The following is a 15,149-nucleotide window of genomic DNA, read 5'->3' on the forward strand; positions in this document are numbered from 1 at the left end:
CATATGGCATTACTGAACATAGCCGTGTGATCTTCAGTTGTTAGAAATGGCCCTTACTCAAAAGGATATCACGGAGCACCACCAAAATACAACCATTCAGTACTGCTTGCCTGACAATAACTTCTCATGCATTATGGAGGTTCGAACAGGCCCTGGCAATAAGTTTTTGTTAATTTTTCTGTCCTGTGTCTCTGTGTGTACTGTGTTTTTGAACCTGCTGGTGATCATCTCCATATCTCACTTCAAGCAGCTCCACACTCCAACAAATATACTCGTCCTCTCTCTGGCTGTGGCTGATCTTCTGGTGGGACTGATTGTTATGCCAGTGAAAATATTGGAACTGGTAGACAACTGTTGGCATCTTGGGAAAACCGCATGCTCTATTTTTCCAGTGATTATATATATTATAGTGTCTGCATCTGTTGGTAATCTAGTATTCATTGCAGTTGATCGGTACATTGCTATTAATGACCCTCTACTTTATTCCACTAAAATCACAGTTTTTAAAACTGCAGTATTTATAGTTGTAAACTGGTCTTGTTCTGCCCTGTATAATTTTTTGTTTTATTATTTTGAAGGCCACCTTCTTCAGAAAGAGAAATTATCATGCATTGGGGAATGTGTAGTGGCTCAGGATTTCTCAAGCTCAATTGCTGACCTAGTTATTTCATTCATTTGCCCCTGTTGTGTTATAGTGTTTTTATATTTGAAAGTTTTTAAAGTGGCAAGAGAGCAAGCTAAAATTGTCAATGTGGTGGAACATGATAATGCACATGGACGTGGAGTCAAAGGCTCTAAAAACAAAGCGGCAAAAACATTGGGCATTGTTATTTGTGTATATCTTGCTTTCTGGATACCATATTATCTAGGCTCTGTGTCAGTTGAAAGTCTGACCACTACAGCAGTGGTGTGGACTGTGTTTAGCTGGCTAATATACATCAATTCCTCAGTAAATCCCCTAATATATGCCATATTCTATCCATGGTTCAGAATATCATCTAAGTATATTGTAACATGTAAAATTCTTGAGTCCTCATCTTCAAGACTTAATTTGTTTCCTGAGTGATTGCCACTGGATTCACTTGACCAATGAGACCAGGTCACAATGAAACCCACAACATGCTGTCTTGAATGTGGGAAGAATCCCTGTTTACTATTTGAATCTTATGCTATACTTGTATATTATATTAGGTATGTAATTCTGCATTATGTAGCAGTGAAATAGTGTCTATATAGTGGAAGAGAATAACTCATCATTTTTGTTCGTTTGAGGTGGGGGTACCTAGCCATAAGACCACTAGAGGGAGACACTTCCCTGTACTCCCATAGTATTCCTGAAGGTTCTGTTCATGAAATGTCCATTTAAATCTTAAAGAGAAATGTAGAAATATCAATTGATATTCATCGTATTTCATCTCCTCATTTTCTATATAAAATAATACTTTTCTATAAACACAAATAATCTAACAAACCTGCCACCTCTGAGCACGGTGCTGTTGTGTTGGAAGTAGCACCATGAAAATTGTTCCATTGGTGTTTTCCAGATTGCATCACAAGTTTTAAACCTGTTGTCGTATATAGAAGTCTCATACTTTTATCAATATAGGTTATTGTAGAATAGACAGTGCCTTTGTAAAAATTGCTGTATCTGCACTGTATAGTGTAAATACAGTGGCTTAAAATTAGCCAATTGCTTTACTGATTATTCCAGTTTTCAAAATTACTTCAAATGAAATATATGATATAAAAACCATAGCAAATTTTAACAACAAAACATATATAAATAATACAAATACTTTTATGTGAAGTAGCTTTGAATTAGCTTTCTAGTAAGGGTAGAAGATTTGGCCCTTGCTGTTTGGTGTTAAACATGTACTCAACCTTTCAGCATGAAGAACCAGCTGCTCTTCAGAGCATGAATTAACACCACAAAAGAGAACAAACATGACAAAATCAAAAGGCAAATAAGTATATAAACACCTGAAAGCATCAACATTTAATGTGTCCATTTTCCAGTTGACACAACAACTCCAAAAGAAGAAGTAAGTCAAACCATTCTTAATAATCTTTATTTGCATAGTACCTTTCAGACATATGCAATTCGAAGTGCTTCACAGAATAAATATAAGAAACATATTAAAATGTATTCAAGGTAATGAGCCTAACAGCAAACAGGGCAGTTTTTAAAGGGTAAAAACAGTGAGCATATAGTGGTTCAAAAATGCCCAAGAAGTAAAGGTCTTAAAATATTGAGACCCCTGACAGAAAATGTAGGACATTACACAACACTGAACAGAAATGCGACCAGATTTCACAAGCAGATACAACACCTAGTTGTGGTAGAACACTGTAAATTATTTTCCCAGTTGCCCCTCGGGAATGAATAAAGTTTGTATTTTTTTTATCTTGAATAAGTGCCAATTAACCAATTACCTATTAATGAATAGTTATTATATTATAAATAAATAAATATAAAGCGAATGTAAGATGGACACAAATTAAGTATTATATCTCATCGATTTGGCCCCCCCTCTAGTGCAGCGCCCCTATGCCTCGCATACGCTGCATACCCCCTTTTTGCACCACTGTGTATATATATATATATATATATATATATATATATATATATATATATATATATATATATATATATATTGCCGTTGTACAATCGATATATACTCCTCCATGGATCACTACCTTACTGTGGTGGAGGGTTTTGCATGCCTGCATGATCCTAGGAGCTGTATTGTTAGGGGCACAGACCCTAGTAGGGTCTCACAACGCAATCCTAGGTGATGGGTCAGACAAAAATGATCAAGGACAACACCTATGGAATATACAAACAGCAGGATCAGTTACTCTAGGGTGACCAGGACCTCATCCTGGAGCCAGGCCAGGGGGCGGGGCTCCTCTGTGAGCACCTGGTGGCTGGGTTGTTACCAGTGCTTAATTTGTAAATCAAACGATGCCGGAACGCAAACAGCGGCATGAGACAAGGGGTCACTGAGGCCAACAATGTCACTGGATCGCACACAAAACGCAACGCTTAGGCATACAAATGTCAAAATAACAAGCCAATTCATATATATAAATTACTTTAAAATGATTTGCATGTGTTTTATAAGTGCAGAAGTGCATTTTAAGGGCATTTTCAAGTACTTTAGCCTAATTTCCAGCACTTTTCAAATCTGAAACACAAAGCAACATAAAAATTTGTCAGGTAAATGTTCCTTCCCCTGTTTTTGAGGGGTGTTCTTTATACTACCACATATGTTTCGGACCACACTGCAAAGAATGTGACGTGGCAAGTATAAACGCCTCTGCCGTTCGTGGAGGTTCGGTCACTCGCGAAAGTATAACTAACTTTATAGGGGAGACGCCTAAAGGCATCGCTAAAAAGGAGAGCTCTTATGTGATTTAGGAAGCCTGAATGTGGATCTTGTGTTTAAAAAATGTCTTTTATAGAATTATTTGTTCAATTAATTCAACGCAGACAGATTTCTTCATAACTTATAATTAGTAGGCTTGAAAGTTACCGGATCGAGGCAGACAGTTCCTGGAACGCACCCTTCAAAATGAAAGAGTTCCCGGATCCTGTTCCGGCAGGATCCGGCTCAAATTAAGCCCTGGTCGTTACCAAAGAGGCCTAGAAGGCTCAGCCTGAATGAAGTACATTGGTCCAGTCTCCCATGTGCACACCACCTGTGACAGAGGCAGTCGTAGGGGTCCGGTGCAGTGTGGATTGATGTTACGGCCCCGAAAGGGCTACAGTCTCGGTGTGAGTGTGGTGACAGTCGTAGTTCTTAATTAATGAACCCAAGTAATGGAGGAATCTAAGCAACCGACTGATCAATGTTTCCATGGCAACAGATTCACCGAACTATATCTATCAAGCTTGCTATCGCGGTCTCATGGACTGAAACAAAGGCGATCAATTCCCCCTCTTTTAAATCGACGATACTCACAGTCCTGGATTTCATAGTCAGAAGGACGTTTGCCAGTATACCTGGACAACGTCGTAATTCATCAACGATGAGCCGGTGTTGGAAATTCCCTCCTCATTATCATATGGCCACACTGCTCTACTGTTTAAACACGGCGCCATTTTAGTTGCTTTGTTCTCCTTAGGAGAACCGAGATAACAAATCCCACCTCCCACCTCTTCAAGCATGCATGCTTACATGAGCATGTACACGTACACATTTACTCATATTTACTCCCCCTATCTCACACTTCTTCACTGTAAATATACTGATCCTCGTTGTTGATGCTGTTTGTGAATTGTGAAATTATTTGTATTTTGTTTCACAACAAATGGAGAAGACCAAATGTTGAGAGAACACAAAGATTTTAAGATTATGCATTTTGGAGATAAATTACCATTAAATAAAATAGATAGCTTTAGATAGCTAAAGGCATGTTCTAGGGTGTACATACTCATCAAATTATTAGACTGACAATGAGCAGGTAAAGTGACCCACTGATTGATCGGTGCATCTTTAATTATGAGCGTCTTTTCATTTGAGCAATGTGTGTCATTGTCCCACCTTCTCCAAGAAGACTATTTGACGAATACAATCTTTCAGTTTTCTCTTTGAGACATAGGCTCATTGAAAAAATCCTGTTTTCCACTGGATTGAACTCTCTCAACCTGGAATTTGTGAGAACTTCTCAGGACCAACCACCAGTCCACCACTACTATGTTTGGTTGGTTAGCCACTCCCATTGTGTCGTACAGGATCATAGCTCAGCCATTATCCACCAAAGTGGGACATGTCCTACTTTGACCTTGGAACTTGTATTCATTATATATGGAATATTGTAACAAATACACTGTAAAAAGATTACTGTGAATTTTACAGTAACTTACTGGCAGCAATTAGCTGGTAAGTTGCTGTAATCAATTTCACAGTATGCATACTGTACATTTAATCACAGTACTTACAGATCTTACTGTAATTGGAGTCTGCAGTTCAAGTAACTATGCCCTTTGATAAACTATGCCCAGCGGTCAGACTCTCACGTGTTGAGGATTTTTGGTGGTTTCATCGTCCTCCCTGAATTAGGAGCGAATTTCCACCACAGGTTCCTCGTTGATAAAGCGACGTCGTCCAGGTGCGCTGGGAATCGTCCTTCTGGATATGAAGTCCAGGAATGAGAGTCTCTTTCACAGTTTAACAGGGAATTGATTGCCTTTGTTTCAGTCCGTGTGGCCGCTTTAACAAGCTTGATTGAAGTAAATCGGTGAATCTGTTGCCGTTGGTAGATGCACCGTAACTCGGGCTCGTTAATTAAGTAATACGACTTTCAGCTGTTTGCTGTTAGTCGTATAAAAGTTTGCGTGCTCTCAAAAAAGAAAACCGGAGAGAGAGAAATGGCGGAGCCTCTCTTTAATAGGTCTAACCTTGGTGTCAGTCAAACCAGAGAGAAAAATGGCGGAACCTCTCTTTAATAGGTCTAACCTTGGTGCAGGTCAAACCAGAGAGAGAAATGGAAATGGCAGAGCAGGGTATTTAAGTACCTGGAAACCACGTAGGCCTACTTTAGACACAACCTTTCTTCTGTCAAAGCAAGCTTGTTAAATGCGGTGCCAGTGGTACTGCCACCTCTTGGTTTAGCATGGTACCTACATCACTCAGATTAGACCTGGAATTAGTAAGTGTTCAATAAAAAAAATATTTAAAAACTCAATACAGTATTATAAAGGTGGAGAATATAATAATATAATCGCACCCTTCTGCTAAATATAAAAATATAATTTTCACTCACGCATTAACTCTTTTGGCAATTTTTTGACATGCTGACTGCTTTTCTCTAGCAGCTACCGCAGTAATACATTTATGTTTAATAATATCTAAATATTCTACATACGTAGTCATTAATACTTCAAGCTACAGTGGTGTGAAATACGATACTCGGCTGATTTTTGCGTTTAAGTCCGTGATAAATCTTATTTATCTGCGTTCCATTAAGAATGCCTTTTATAGTTACGCGTGAACGTGCTTCTGTCTGGGTCAACCTACTCAGAGTTGAGCGACCCTGATTACTTTAACTCCGATCAGCCATTTTGGAACCAAAAACTCTGAGTATGTCAGATCGGAGTAAGACAACTCAGAGTTCAGGGTTAAGTTTAGAGTTTGTTAAACCCGCTTTTTGGAATACCCCCTGATTGTTTATTATGATTAAAGTGTAAGACACAGAGCTTTTCAATGGAGTGGTCTGTGGACACCAAGTGTTCTTTTTGGCGTTTAGGGGTGTTCTTGCACTTCATTTCAAGTGTCACAGTATTCCTTGAAAAATGTTACATAGTTACTTAAGACAGTAGAACAAAGTAAGGGCTAAAATTTAAAATTTTAATTGTAAATTTACAGTAGATTCCTCATTATGAAACAAAGCAAGATAAGAGTATAGCACTTTTCATGCCCTGAGGTCACTCAGTGTTCTTCAGACTATATCGTTATATATTGTCCACATTTTTTCAAATAACCTACAAACATAAATGACAAAAATGTGTGACCAATGTTCTGTTTCATTCTGTAGACTAGGAAGAAATACAAAAGTAGTGCACAAAAGAAGAGAAATTTTCTATTTCTTTTACAACAGGCATAATATACTCGTACTGTTGAATTTATAAATGTTATGATCCTTTTGATTTTTAATGGTCAATACTGCTGCAAAAGAGCATTAACTAACCTTGTTGTGATCTGGAATGCTCATATTCTGCAGAATAGGAAAGAATGTTGGCACTGTTGACAATTATTGCAACACTCCCCAACCCCCCTTTCTGTTAGCAGAGCGCTTTGAAAAGTAATGACGTGATGCTAGGTATCCGTGTTGATATTTGCCCAGATATAAAAGACACTCTGAAAAGATGTTTGGCAGGTAGCAATACTCAACAAGACCTTGTGATCTTCAGTTGGCACACCTGGGTCTTATTCAGATGGATACTACAGAGGATCATCAAAACATAACAGTTCAGTACTGCTTTCCTGACAATAACTTCTCGTGCATTATGGAGGTTCGAACAGGCCCTGGCAATATGTTTTTGTTTATTTTTCTGTCCTGTGTCTCTGTGTGTACTGTGTTTTTGAACCTGCTGGTGATCATCTCCATCTCTCACTTCAAGCAGCTCCACACTCCAACCAACGTTCTTGTCCTCTCTCTGGCTGTAGCTGATCTTCTGGTGGGACTGATTGTTATGCCAGTGAAGATACTGGAACTGGTAGACAACTGTTGGCATCTTGGGAAAATTGTATGTTCTCTTTTTCCAGTGATTGTATATATTATTGTGTCTGCATCAAATGGTAGCCTAGTTTTTATTGCAATTGATCGGTATATTGCGATTAATTACCCTCTTCTTTATTCCACTAAAATCACAGTTTTTAAAACTGCAGTATTTGTACTTATAAACTGGTCTTGCTCTACCGTGTATAATTTTCTATTTTATTATTTTGAAGGCCACCTCCTTCAGACAGAAAGATTTACTACATGCCTGGGAGAATGTGTAGTGGCTCAAGATTTTTCAAGTTCAGTTGCTGACTTAGTTATTTCATTCATTTGTCCATGTTCTGTTATAATATTGTTATATATGAAAATTTTTAAAGTGGCCAGACAGCAAGCTAAAAATGTCAGTGCTGTGGAATATGATAATGCACATGGACGTGGAGTCAAAGGCTCTAAAAACAAAGCTGCAAAAACATTGGGCATTGTTATTTTTGTATATGTTGCTATTTGGATACCATATTACATAAGCTCTGTGTCAATTGAAAGCATAACCTCTTTGTCAGTTGTGTGGACTGTATTTAGTTGGCTAATATATATTAACTCCACAGTGAATCCCCTAATTTATGCCATATTCTACCCATGGTTCAGAATATCAGTTAAATATATTATAACTTGTAGGATATTTGATTCCTCGCCTTCAAGGGTTAATTTGTTTCCTGAGTACTCATAAATGAATACTGAATTCACCTTCTAATGAGAGCACAGTAACCAGACAGTGTATAAGGGCCAGAATCTCAAATTACTATTCCTAACTTCTATTATAAACAAAGCATGTTGGATTTTTTTTTTCAAAATTGATAGCATTGAAAGTGCTAGTGTGAGAGAATGACTGTGTGTGTACGTGTCTATGTAAGGGGGGGGTGTACTTTTTCTAATCACTAAGATTATTAATGATACCTTTGTATATATTTAGCTGATTAAGACTACTATAGCCTAGGAAACTCTAGAGGAAGTATTAATTTTATTATGAGTCCAACCATAAAAAAAAAAATTTGTTCTGGTTAGTAACTAAAAAGATGTTAATCATGTTAATCATGTTTTCCTTCACACCTAGAGTCTTAGGTACAGTAGTAGTAAAGACATCATAGAAAATTACTAACTGAATCAGGAAAACTCATCTGTGCGAATTGTAAAGCAACCGGCTTCTTGAAAGGTGCTATACAAAAACCTAAAATTTCGTCCATTTATTCATTCATCACGTTCCTTGACCCCTGAACCTTACGGTTACAAATTTCTGAACAGGTTCAACATAATTTCTCTGTAACTTCACATATTATATCACAAACTTGCTAATTGTCAGGATGGTTTGTGATGTTGTTTGTGATGTTATATAGCTGTTGTTTAGTTGCTGTTTAATGCTTTAAAAATCATGATTGCTCATGATTGAGAATAAAATATACCACAGCAAATTTTGTTGTCTCAAAAGAATTCAAACCAATCTATATATTATATCTGTATATATATATACTGTAACGCTGGGTGCAGGTGGAATGACGAGGCACGAAGTCCAGCTCTACACAGCAACGTCACATTTATTCTACTCACAATGAATAGCACAGACAGCGCACATATAACACAAACACACTCACGTGTGAGACGCAGACAAAGACGAGCCCGGGACACTGCGCGAACACACATTAAATAGACAAACCACATAATCCCCGATTGATGACGAGACGAGCCACAGGTGAAACTGATAATCACACTCGGACACAACCACGATGACACACAGACGCAGACGACTGGACGTAGACGACATAAACACACGCCCAGAGGGAGGGGTCAGGGGCTGTACCGTGACATATACACACACATACATACACACACACACACACACACACACACACACACACATATACATATATATATATATATAATGTAAAGATAAAGATATATAATCATTACTTATTGTAAATACACTATACTGCCAAAAGTATTTGCTCACCTATTCCTAATCCATAGGGTTCAATATGACGTTGGTCCATCCTTTACAGCTAGAAGGCAGTCCACAAGGTTTAGGAGTGTGTTTATGGAGATTTTTGATCATTCTTCCAGAAGCGCATTCGTGACGTTGGACGAAAAGGCCTGGCTCTCAGTCTCCGCTCTAATTAATCCCAAAGGTGTTCTGTCGGGTTGAGGTCAGGACTCTGTGCAGGCCAGTCAAGTTCATCCACACCAGACTCTGCCATCCATGTCTTTATGGATGTTGCTTTGTGCACAGTCATGTTGGAAGAGGAAGGGGCCAGAGGAAGGGGCCAGCTCCAAACTGTTCCCACAAAGTCGGAGCATAGAATTGTTCAAAATGTCTTGGTATGCTGAAGCATTCAGAGTTACTTTCACTGAAACTAAGGGTCTAAGCCCAGCTCCTGAAAAACAACCCCACACCATAATCCCCTCACCACCAAACAATGTAGTCAGACAAGTACCGTTCTCCTGGCAACCGCTAAGCCCATATTCGCCATCAGAGAAGCATGATTCGTCACTCCAGAGAACGCACCTCCACTGCTCTAGAGTCCAGTGGTGGCGTGCTTTACACCACTGCATCCGATGCTTTGCATTGCACTTGGTGATGTATGGCTTGGATGCAGCTGCTCGACCATGGAAACCCATTCCATGAAGATTTCTGTGCACTGTTCTTGAGCTAATCTGAAGGCCACATGAAGTTTGGATGTCTTCGCACTATGCGCCAATCCCGCTCCGTTGGTTTACGTGGCCTACCACTTTGTGGCTGAGTTGCTGTTGTTACCAAACACTTTCATTTTCTTATAATACCACTGACAGTTGACACGTCACGACTTTGTTGCACAGGTGGCATCTTATCACAGTTCCTGAGAGTGATCCATTCTTTCACAAATGTTTGTAAAAACAGTCTGCATGCCTAGGTGATTAATGTTATACACCTGTGGCCATGGAAGTGATTGGAACACCTGATTCTGATCATTTGGATGGATTTTTCTTTTATTATTATTATTTCAATCCCTGTCCACGTGAGGGTTTGTACATTGGGTCTGTACATTGGGTTTGTAGGAATCGGGAGTGGGGTAATGTGAATGCTGCAAATTGTTGTTATAAATGTCTCATTTCAACTAATTGGAGGATTTGTTGACACGGTATCTATGCAGGACGACACTGGGAATTATAATAAGAAGGTTCTGGCTCTAACGTTTACTAGCTAGAATGTTCGGGGTGTTAATGTACCAGTTAAGAGGAGGAAAGTTTTAACACATCTGAAATCTTTCTACTGATATAATATTTCTGCAAGAAACAAATCTCAGACCAAATTCTCATAGGCTCCAGTGCAACTGGGTTGGGCAACTATATCAGAAGTACAAGTAGTAACTTGCAGAAGTACAAGTTAATCTTAATTTGAAGAGTTTGGTTCCAAAACGCTATAAATCCATTTTGATCAATTTGAGTAAAAATGTGTTTTCTTTAGGAAGAAAGTGGTAGGCTGAAAACTACTGTTTTCTGTTTCAAACTATCAAATACCATACTAAGGTAAAAAAAACACAAACAAATCAAATCAAGATTTTAATATTTAAAGATTTATTTTGAAAAAACAATTCGTTTTTTCGCAAAACGCAATAAATCCATGCCATGTTTTTTTCAAAATGTCTTGCATATCCTTTGGTATCAATATAACATTTTTTTTTTACTGAAAATGTGCAAAATACAATAATAAATAACTGTAAATTGTACATCTTAATATAATAGTTTGACCATTGGGCCTAAAAACACAAATTTCAAAACATTTCATTAACGAACAAGACATTGTCACGCTACAGCCCCGAACCCCTCCCTTCGAGCGTGTGTTAATGTTCTCTGTGTCTTTGTATGTACGTCCGTGTGTGTGTGTGTGTTCACTTGTCTCGTTAGACTAATGTGTTTCACGCGGTGCTTGTTAGGCTACGTGTATATAGTGTGTGTGTTTGTATCGTTTGGTGCTCGTCTTTAACGTGACATTCGTTGTGTGTGTTAAACCATGTCAGCACGCCGTGAGCGTTTACTGTTCAGTGTGATTGACAGCTGTTTCAAGACGCCTTGAGTGTGTCCAGCATCAAGCTCAGTAAACGTAGCCTTTGAACGCACCTCGTCTTTGCATCCTCGACTCCCTCGCACCCGTTACAGACATAAATAGTGAAAATAGTATAACTATTAACATAAATAGTATAACTGCTATACGAACAGGCTCCTCTATACCATCAAAACCGTTCATTTTAGCGGACTTTGAGAGTGAAAACGAGATATATTTTAACAAAGTAGGCTACAAGAAATGCCGGGCGGCTCAACAGGTCGCGTTCTATAATGTTTCCATATGTGGTGGTGCGCTGTGATTGGATGAGTGGAAATGTGGCGTTCTGCGAGAAATCAGGATTGGCGTTTGTTGCATTTTGGAAGGAAACAGAGAAAGCAGGGTAGTATTACACGGCGGATGTGGCGTTTTGATAAAAATTTATTATTGGCGTTTATCGCATTTTGGAACCAAACTCTTCATTTACTCTTTGCTTATATGTTGTGTGTGTGGCACGGCGAGGACTAGGGCAGTCGGTCCTGGAAAGGCTCTTCGTGTTGTGTGAGGTGTGTACGTATGAGCAGGATTGTGGATCTATGTGCGTTGCTCGGTTGTGTTTAAATGTTGAATGTTTTGTGTGTGATGCTGGTACCGCTCGTCACTGTCACCTCATGCCCCATTTGTCTTGTGTTTTATGTGGGGAGCGACTGCGAACCTGAGCGCCGCGTCACAATTGTGTACAGAGCGCGCATGTGTGGTCCCATACGTTCGTTGTGGGGTGACCGGAGCCTGGTCTTAAAGAACCCCTCCCTGTAGGGCTGGGGCCCCCGGACATTTGGGGACCATGGGGCTCCGATCTGAAGACCTCCTGCTGAAGATGGAGAGCCTCCCTCCAGCCCGTCACAACTTAAGTACAGTAGTGAAGTAGTTCTACTTCATTACTATACATCTCTGATAGTACTCGGTGGGGACCGAGCATACGGATGGAGGGGGGCTCACGTCCTCACCCTCCTCACCGTAGTACTCGGTAGGGGCTGAGTACAAAGATGGAGGAGGGCTGATCTCTTCCTCACCCTCGCTATAGTACTCGGTAGGGGCTGAGTATCCTGATGGAGGGGAGCTCTCCTTTTCTTCGGAGTCCTCCCCCTCGAACTCTCTCGGGGGGTTTTGGAGTTATCTCCGTCGTGAAGAGCTCGAAGGACCGGACTCTCAGGGGAGAGGACTCTCTGGTCGGGGAGCCGTGCATCTCTCTCCACACCCTCAGTGCGGCTTGTTTGAAGTGCTCCACCAAGTGCTCCACCACCTCCTTGGCCTCCTGAGCCTGAAGCAGCAGGCTCGCACAGACAGGATCCTGCTGCATCTCTGCTATGGTCACAGGGGCCTCGCGGCAGTGTACAGGGGAAGAGGCATGATGGGCCTCTTCCCCTTCCTTGCGCATGACGCGTAGCCTGGCATTTCCTTGGTTGGCTCATCTTTCTGTAACGCTGGGTGCAGGGAGAGGCACAGAGTCCAACTTCCAGACACTGACGTCACGTTTATTTGCGTGATTTGCGCAGACAGTGATCATATAACAAATACACACTCACGTGCGAGACTCAGACAAAGACGAGCACAAGACATTACACACACACACACATACTTTATACATTTCAACAAACAAGCACCGCGTTACTATACATCTCTGATAGTACTCGGTGGGGACCGAGCATACGGATGGAGGGGGGCTCACGTCCTCACCCTCCTCACCGTAGTACTCGGTAGGGGCTGAGTACAAAGATGGAGGAGGGCTGATCTCTTCCTCACCCTCGCTATAGTACTCGGTAGGGGCTGAGTATCCTGATGGAGGGGAGCTCTCCTTTTCTTCGGAGTCCTCCCCCTCGAACTCTCTCGGGGGGTTTTGGAGTTATCTCCGTCGTGAAGAGCTCGAAGGACCGGACTCTCAGGGGAGAGGACTCTCTGGTCGGGGAGCCGTGCATCTCTCTCCACACCCTCAGTGCGGCTTGTTTGAAGTGCTCCACCAAGTGCTCCACCACCTCCTTGGCCTCCTGAGCCTGAAGCAGCAGGCTCGCACAGACAGGATCCTGCTGCATCTCTGCTATGGTCACAGGGGCCTCGCGGCAGTGTACAGGGGAAGAGGCATGATGGGCCTCTTCCCCTTCCTTGCGCATGACGCGTAGCCTGGCATTTCCTTGGTTGGCTCATCTTTCTGTAACGCTGGGTGCAGGGAGAGGCACAGAGTCCAACTTCCAGACACTGACGTCACGTTTATTTGCGTGATTTGCGCAGACAGTGATCATATAACAAATACACACTCACGTGCGAGACTCAGACAAAGACGAGCACAAGACATTACACACACACACACATACTTTATACATTTCAACAAACAAGCACCGCGTGAAACACGTTAGACTAATGACACAGGTGAACGAACACACACAACCACACCTCCACATTTACATTTACAGACGTGGACTACATAAACACACCCCCAAGGGGAGGGATCCAGGGCTGTACAAGCGGCGAGGGTCAGCGCGGCGCAGTGGCTCAGCTCGTGCACGAGCGTCTCACGCGCTGTCGATTCGCGAGGTCGTGCATCTCTCGAATTTTGTACTTTGTGCGCGCCGCGCCTCAGCGCAATGAACAAAGTCATGTTTGCAGGGTTCATACACCTTTACAAGGTGGAATTCAAGCACTTATACATCACTTTCAAGGTCCATTTCAATATTTCCCAGCACGTTAAACTTTATTAGGTTAAATATTTATACATATATTCGAAATGATTCGAAATAATTCGCTTTTTATTCACATTATTTAATGGTTGTTTATTTTCAAAACGCCCAATATTAACGTCTTCACGTTCTCTCATGTTTCGTCCTGGAATTACAAGAGGCTCGTATTTGTTAACGTAATACAAGAGAACTGTTCAGTCAGATAGCTATTTGTTGTGAAACGAAGTAGTTACAATTTCAAGCATTTTCAAGTACTTTAGCTTAAATTCCAGCACTTTTCAAATCTTTATTACTTTATTCATGTTTGCTTGTTGAAAAATGTTTTCACTTGAAATTACTGACAGATCCATAAGAAAATGTTGCTTTATTCATTTAAGCATTAAATAATATACAATGTGTTAGGTCTTGGTTCAATAGGCTATGTGCAATCATTTAAATATGTTTTTGTAACGAATGGAAGACACGGAGAGGGATCCTGGTGCAAAAGCTCAATGGTTTATTTTGAATGGTGTAGGTGTAAGCGCGTGTCGCTGGGTTGCGGTAGTCGTTTCGGTCCGAGGTCGTAGGGGGTAAGCAGAGTCCGGGAGGTATCCGTGGGTCAGGCAGGAGAGGAGGTCTAGGGAACAAGCAGAGGTCGGTACACAGAAGGGGAACAGCCAGAATATAACACTCGGTAGTCAACATAGTTGGCAATACTTCGCGTCTAGGAAGCGGGACGGAAGTGATTAAATATGCCAGGAATGTGGGCGTGGAGATAGGCAACAGCTGAGACTAGGCGTAATCAGGTGACATTCCTGACAGTTTTAATAAACATTGAACCAGTCCGGCCCTCGGCTTGTAGCAAATTTGTATTTTTAGCCCTCGTTGTATTTGACTTTGACATCCCTGGTTTAGCTCATTACTGGCAGGTACCGTTAGTGGACTCGGATAAAGACAAAACTGTTCATGATCAGGACGGGGTTGTGGCATTTTACTGTTCTTTCGTTTGGGCTTTGTAATGTGCTTCGAAGGTTTGATGGAGCTCATTTTAGATCGTCTAGAACAGGGGTGTCCAAACTTTTTGCAGTGATGGCTAGATTTGGTGAGGTGAACATGTGTGGGGGCCATCCATTCAGCCTGGC

General features: G+C 41.1%; 2 protein-coding genes across 2 annotated transcripts; both read left to right on the top strand.

The window, feature by feature from the left end:
- Positions 1 to 46: 46 nt before the first annotated feature.
- On the top strand, positions 47 to 1,066 carry LOC143526133 (trace amine-associated receptor 13c-like). The gene has a single exon (XM_077020787.1). The coding sequence runs from the start codon at positions 47 to 49 to the stop codon at positions 1,064 to 1,066; it is 1,020 nt and encodes a 339-aa protein (XP_076876902.1).
- Positions 1,067 to 6,940: 5,874 nt separating this feature from the next.
- Positions 6,941 to 7,954, top strand: LOC143524919 (trace amine-associated receptor 13c-like). Its single transcript, XM_077018325.1, has one exon. The coding sequence runs from the start codon at positions 6,941 to 6,943 to the stop codon at positions 7,952 to 7,954; it is 1,014 nt and encodes a 337-aa protein (XP_076874440.1).
- Positions 7,955 to 15,149: the final 7,195 nt, after the last annotated feature.

The sequence above is a fragment of the Brachyhypopomus gauderio genome, chromosome 10 (genome assembly GCF_052324685.1).
Source record: "Brachyhypopomus gauderio isolate BG-103 chromosome 10, BGAUD_0.2, whole genome shotgun sequence".
NCBI lineage: Eukaryota > Metazoa > Chordata > Actinopteri > Gymnotiformes > Hypopomidae > Brachyhypopomus > Brachyhypopomus gauderio.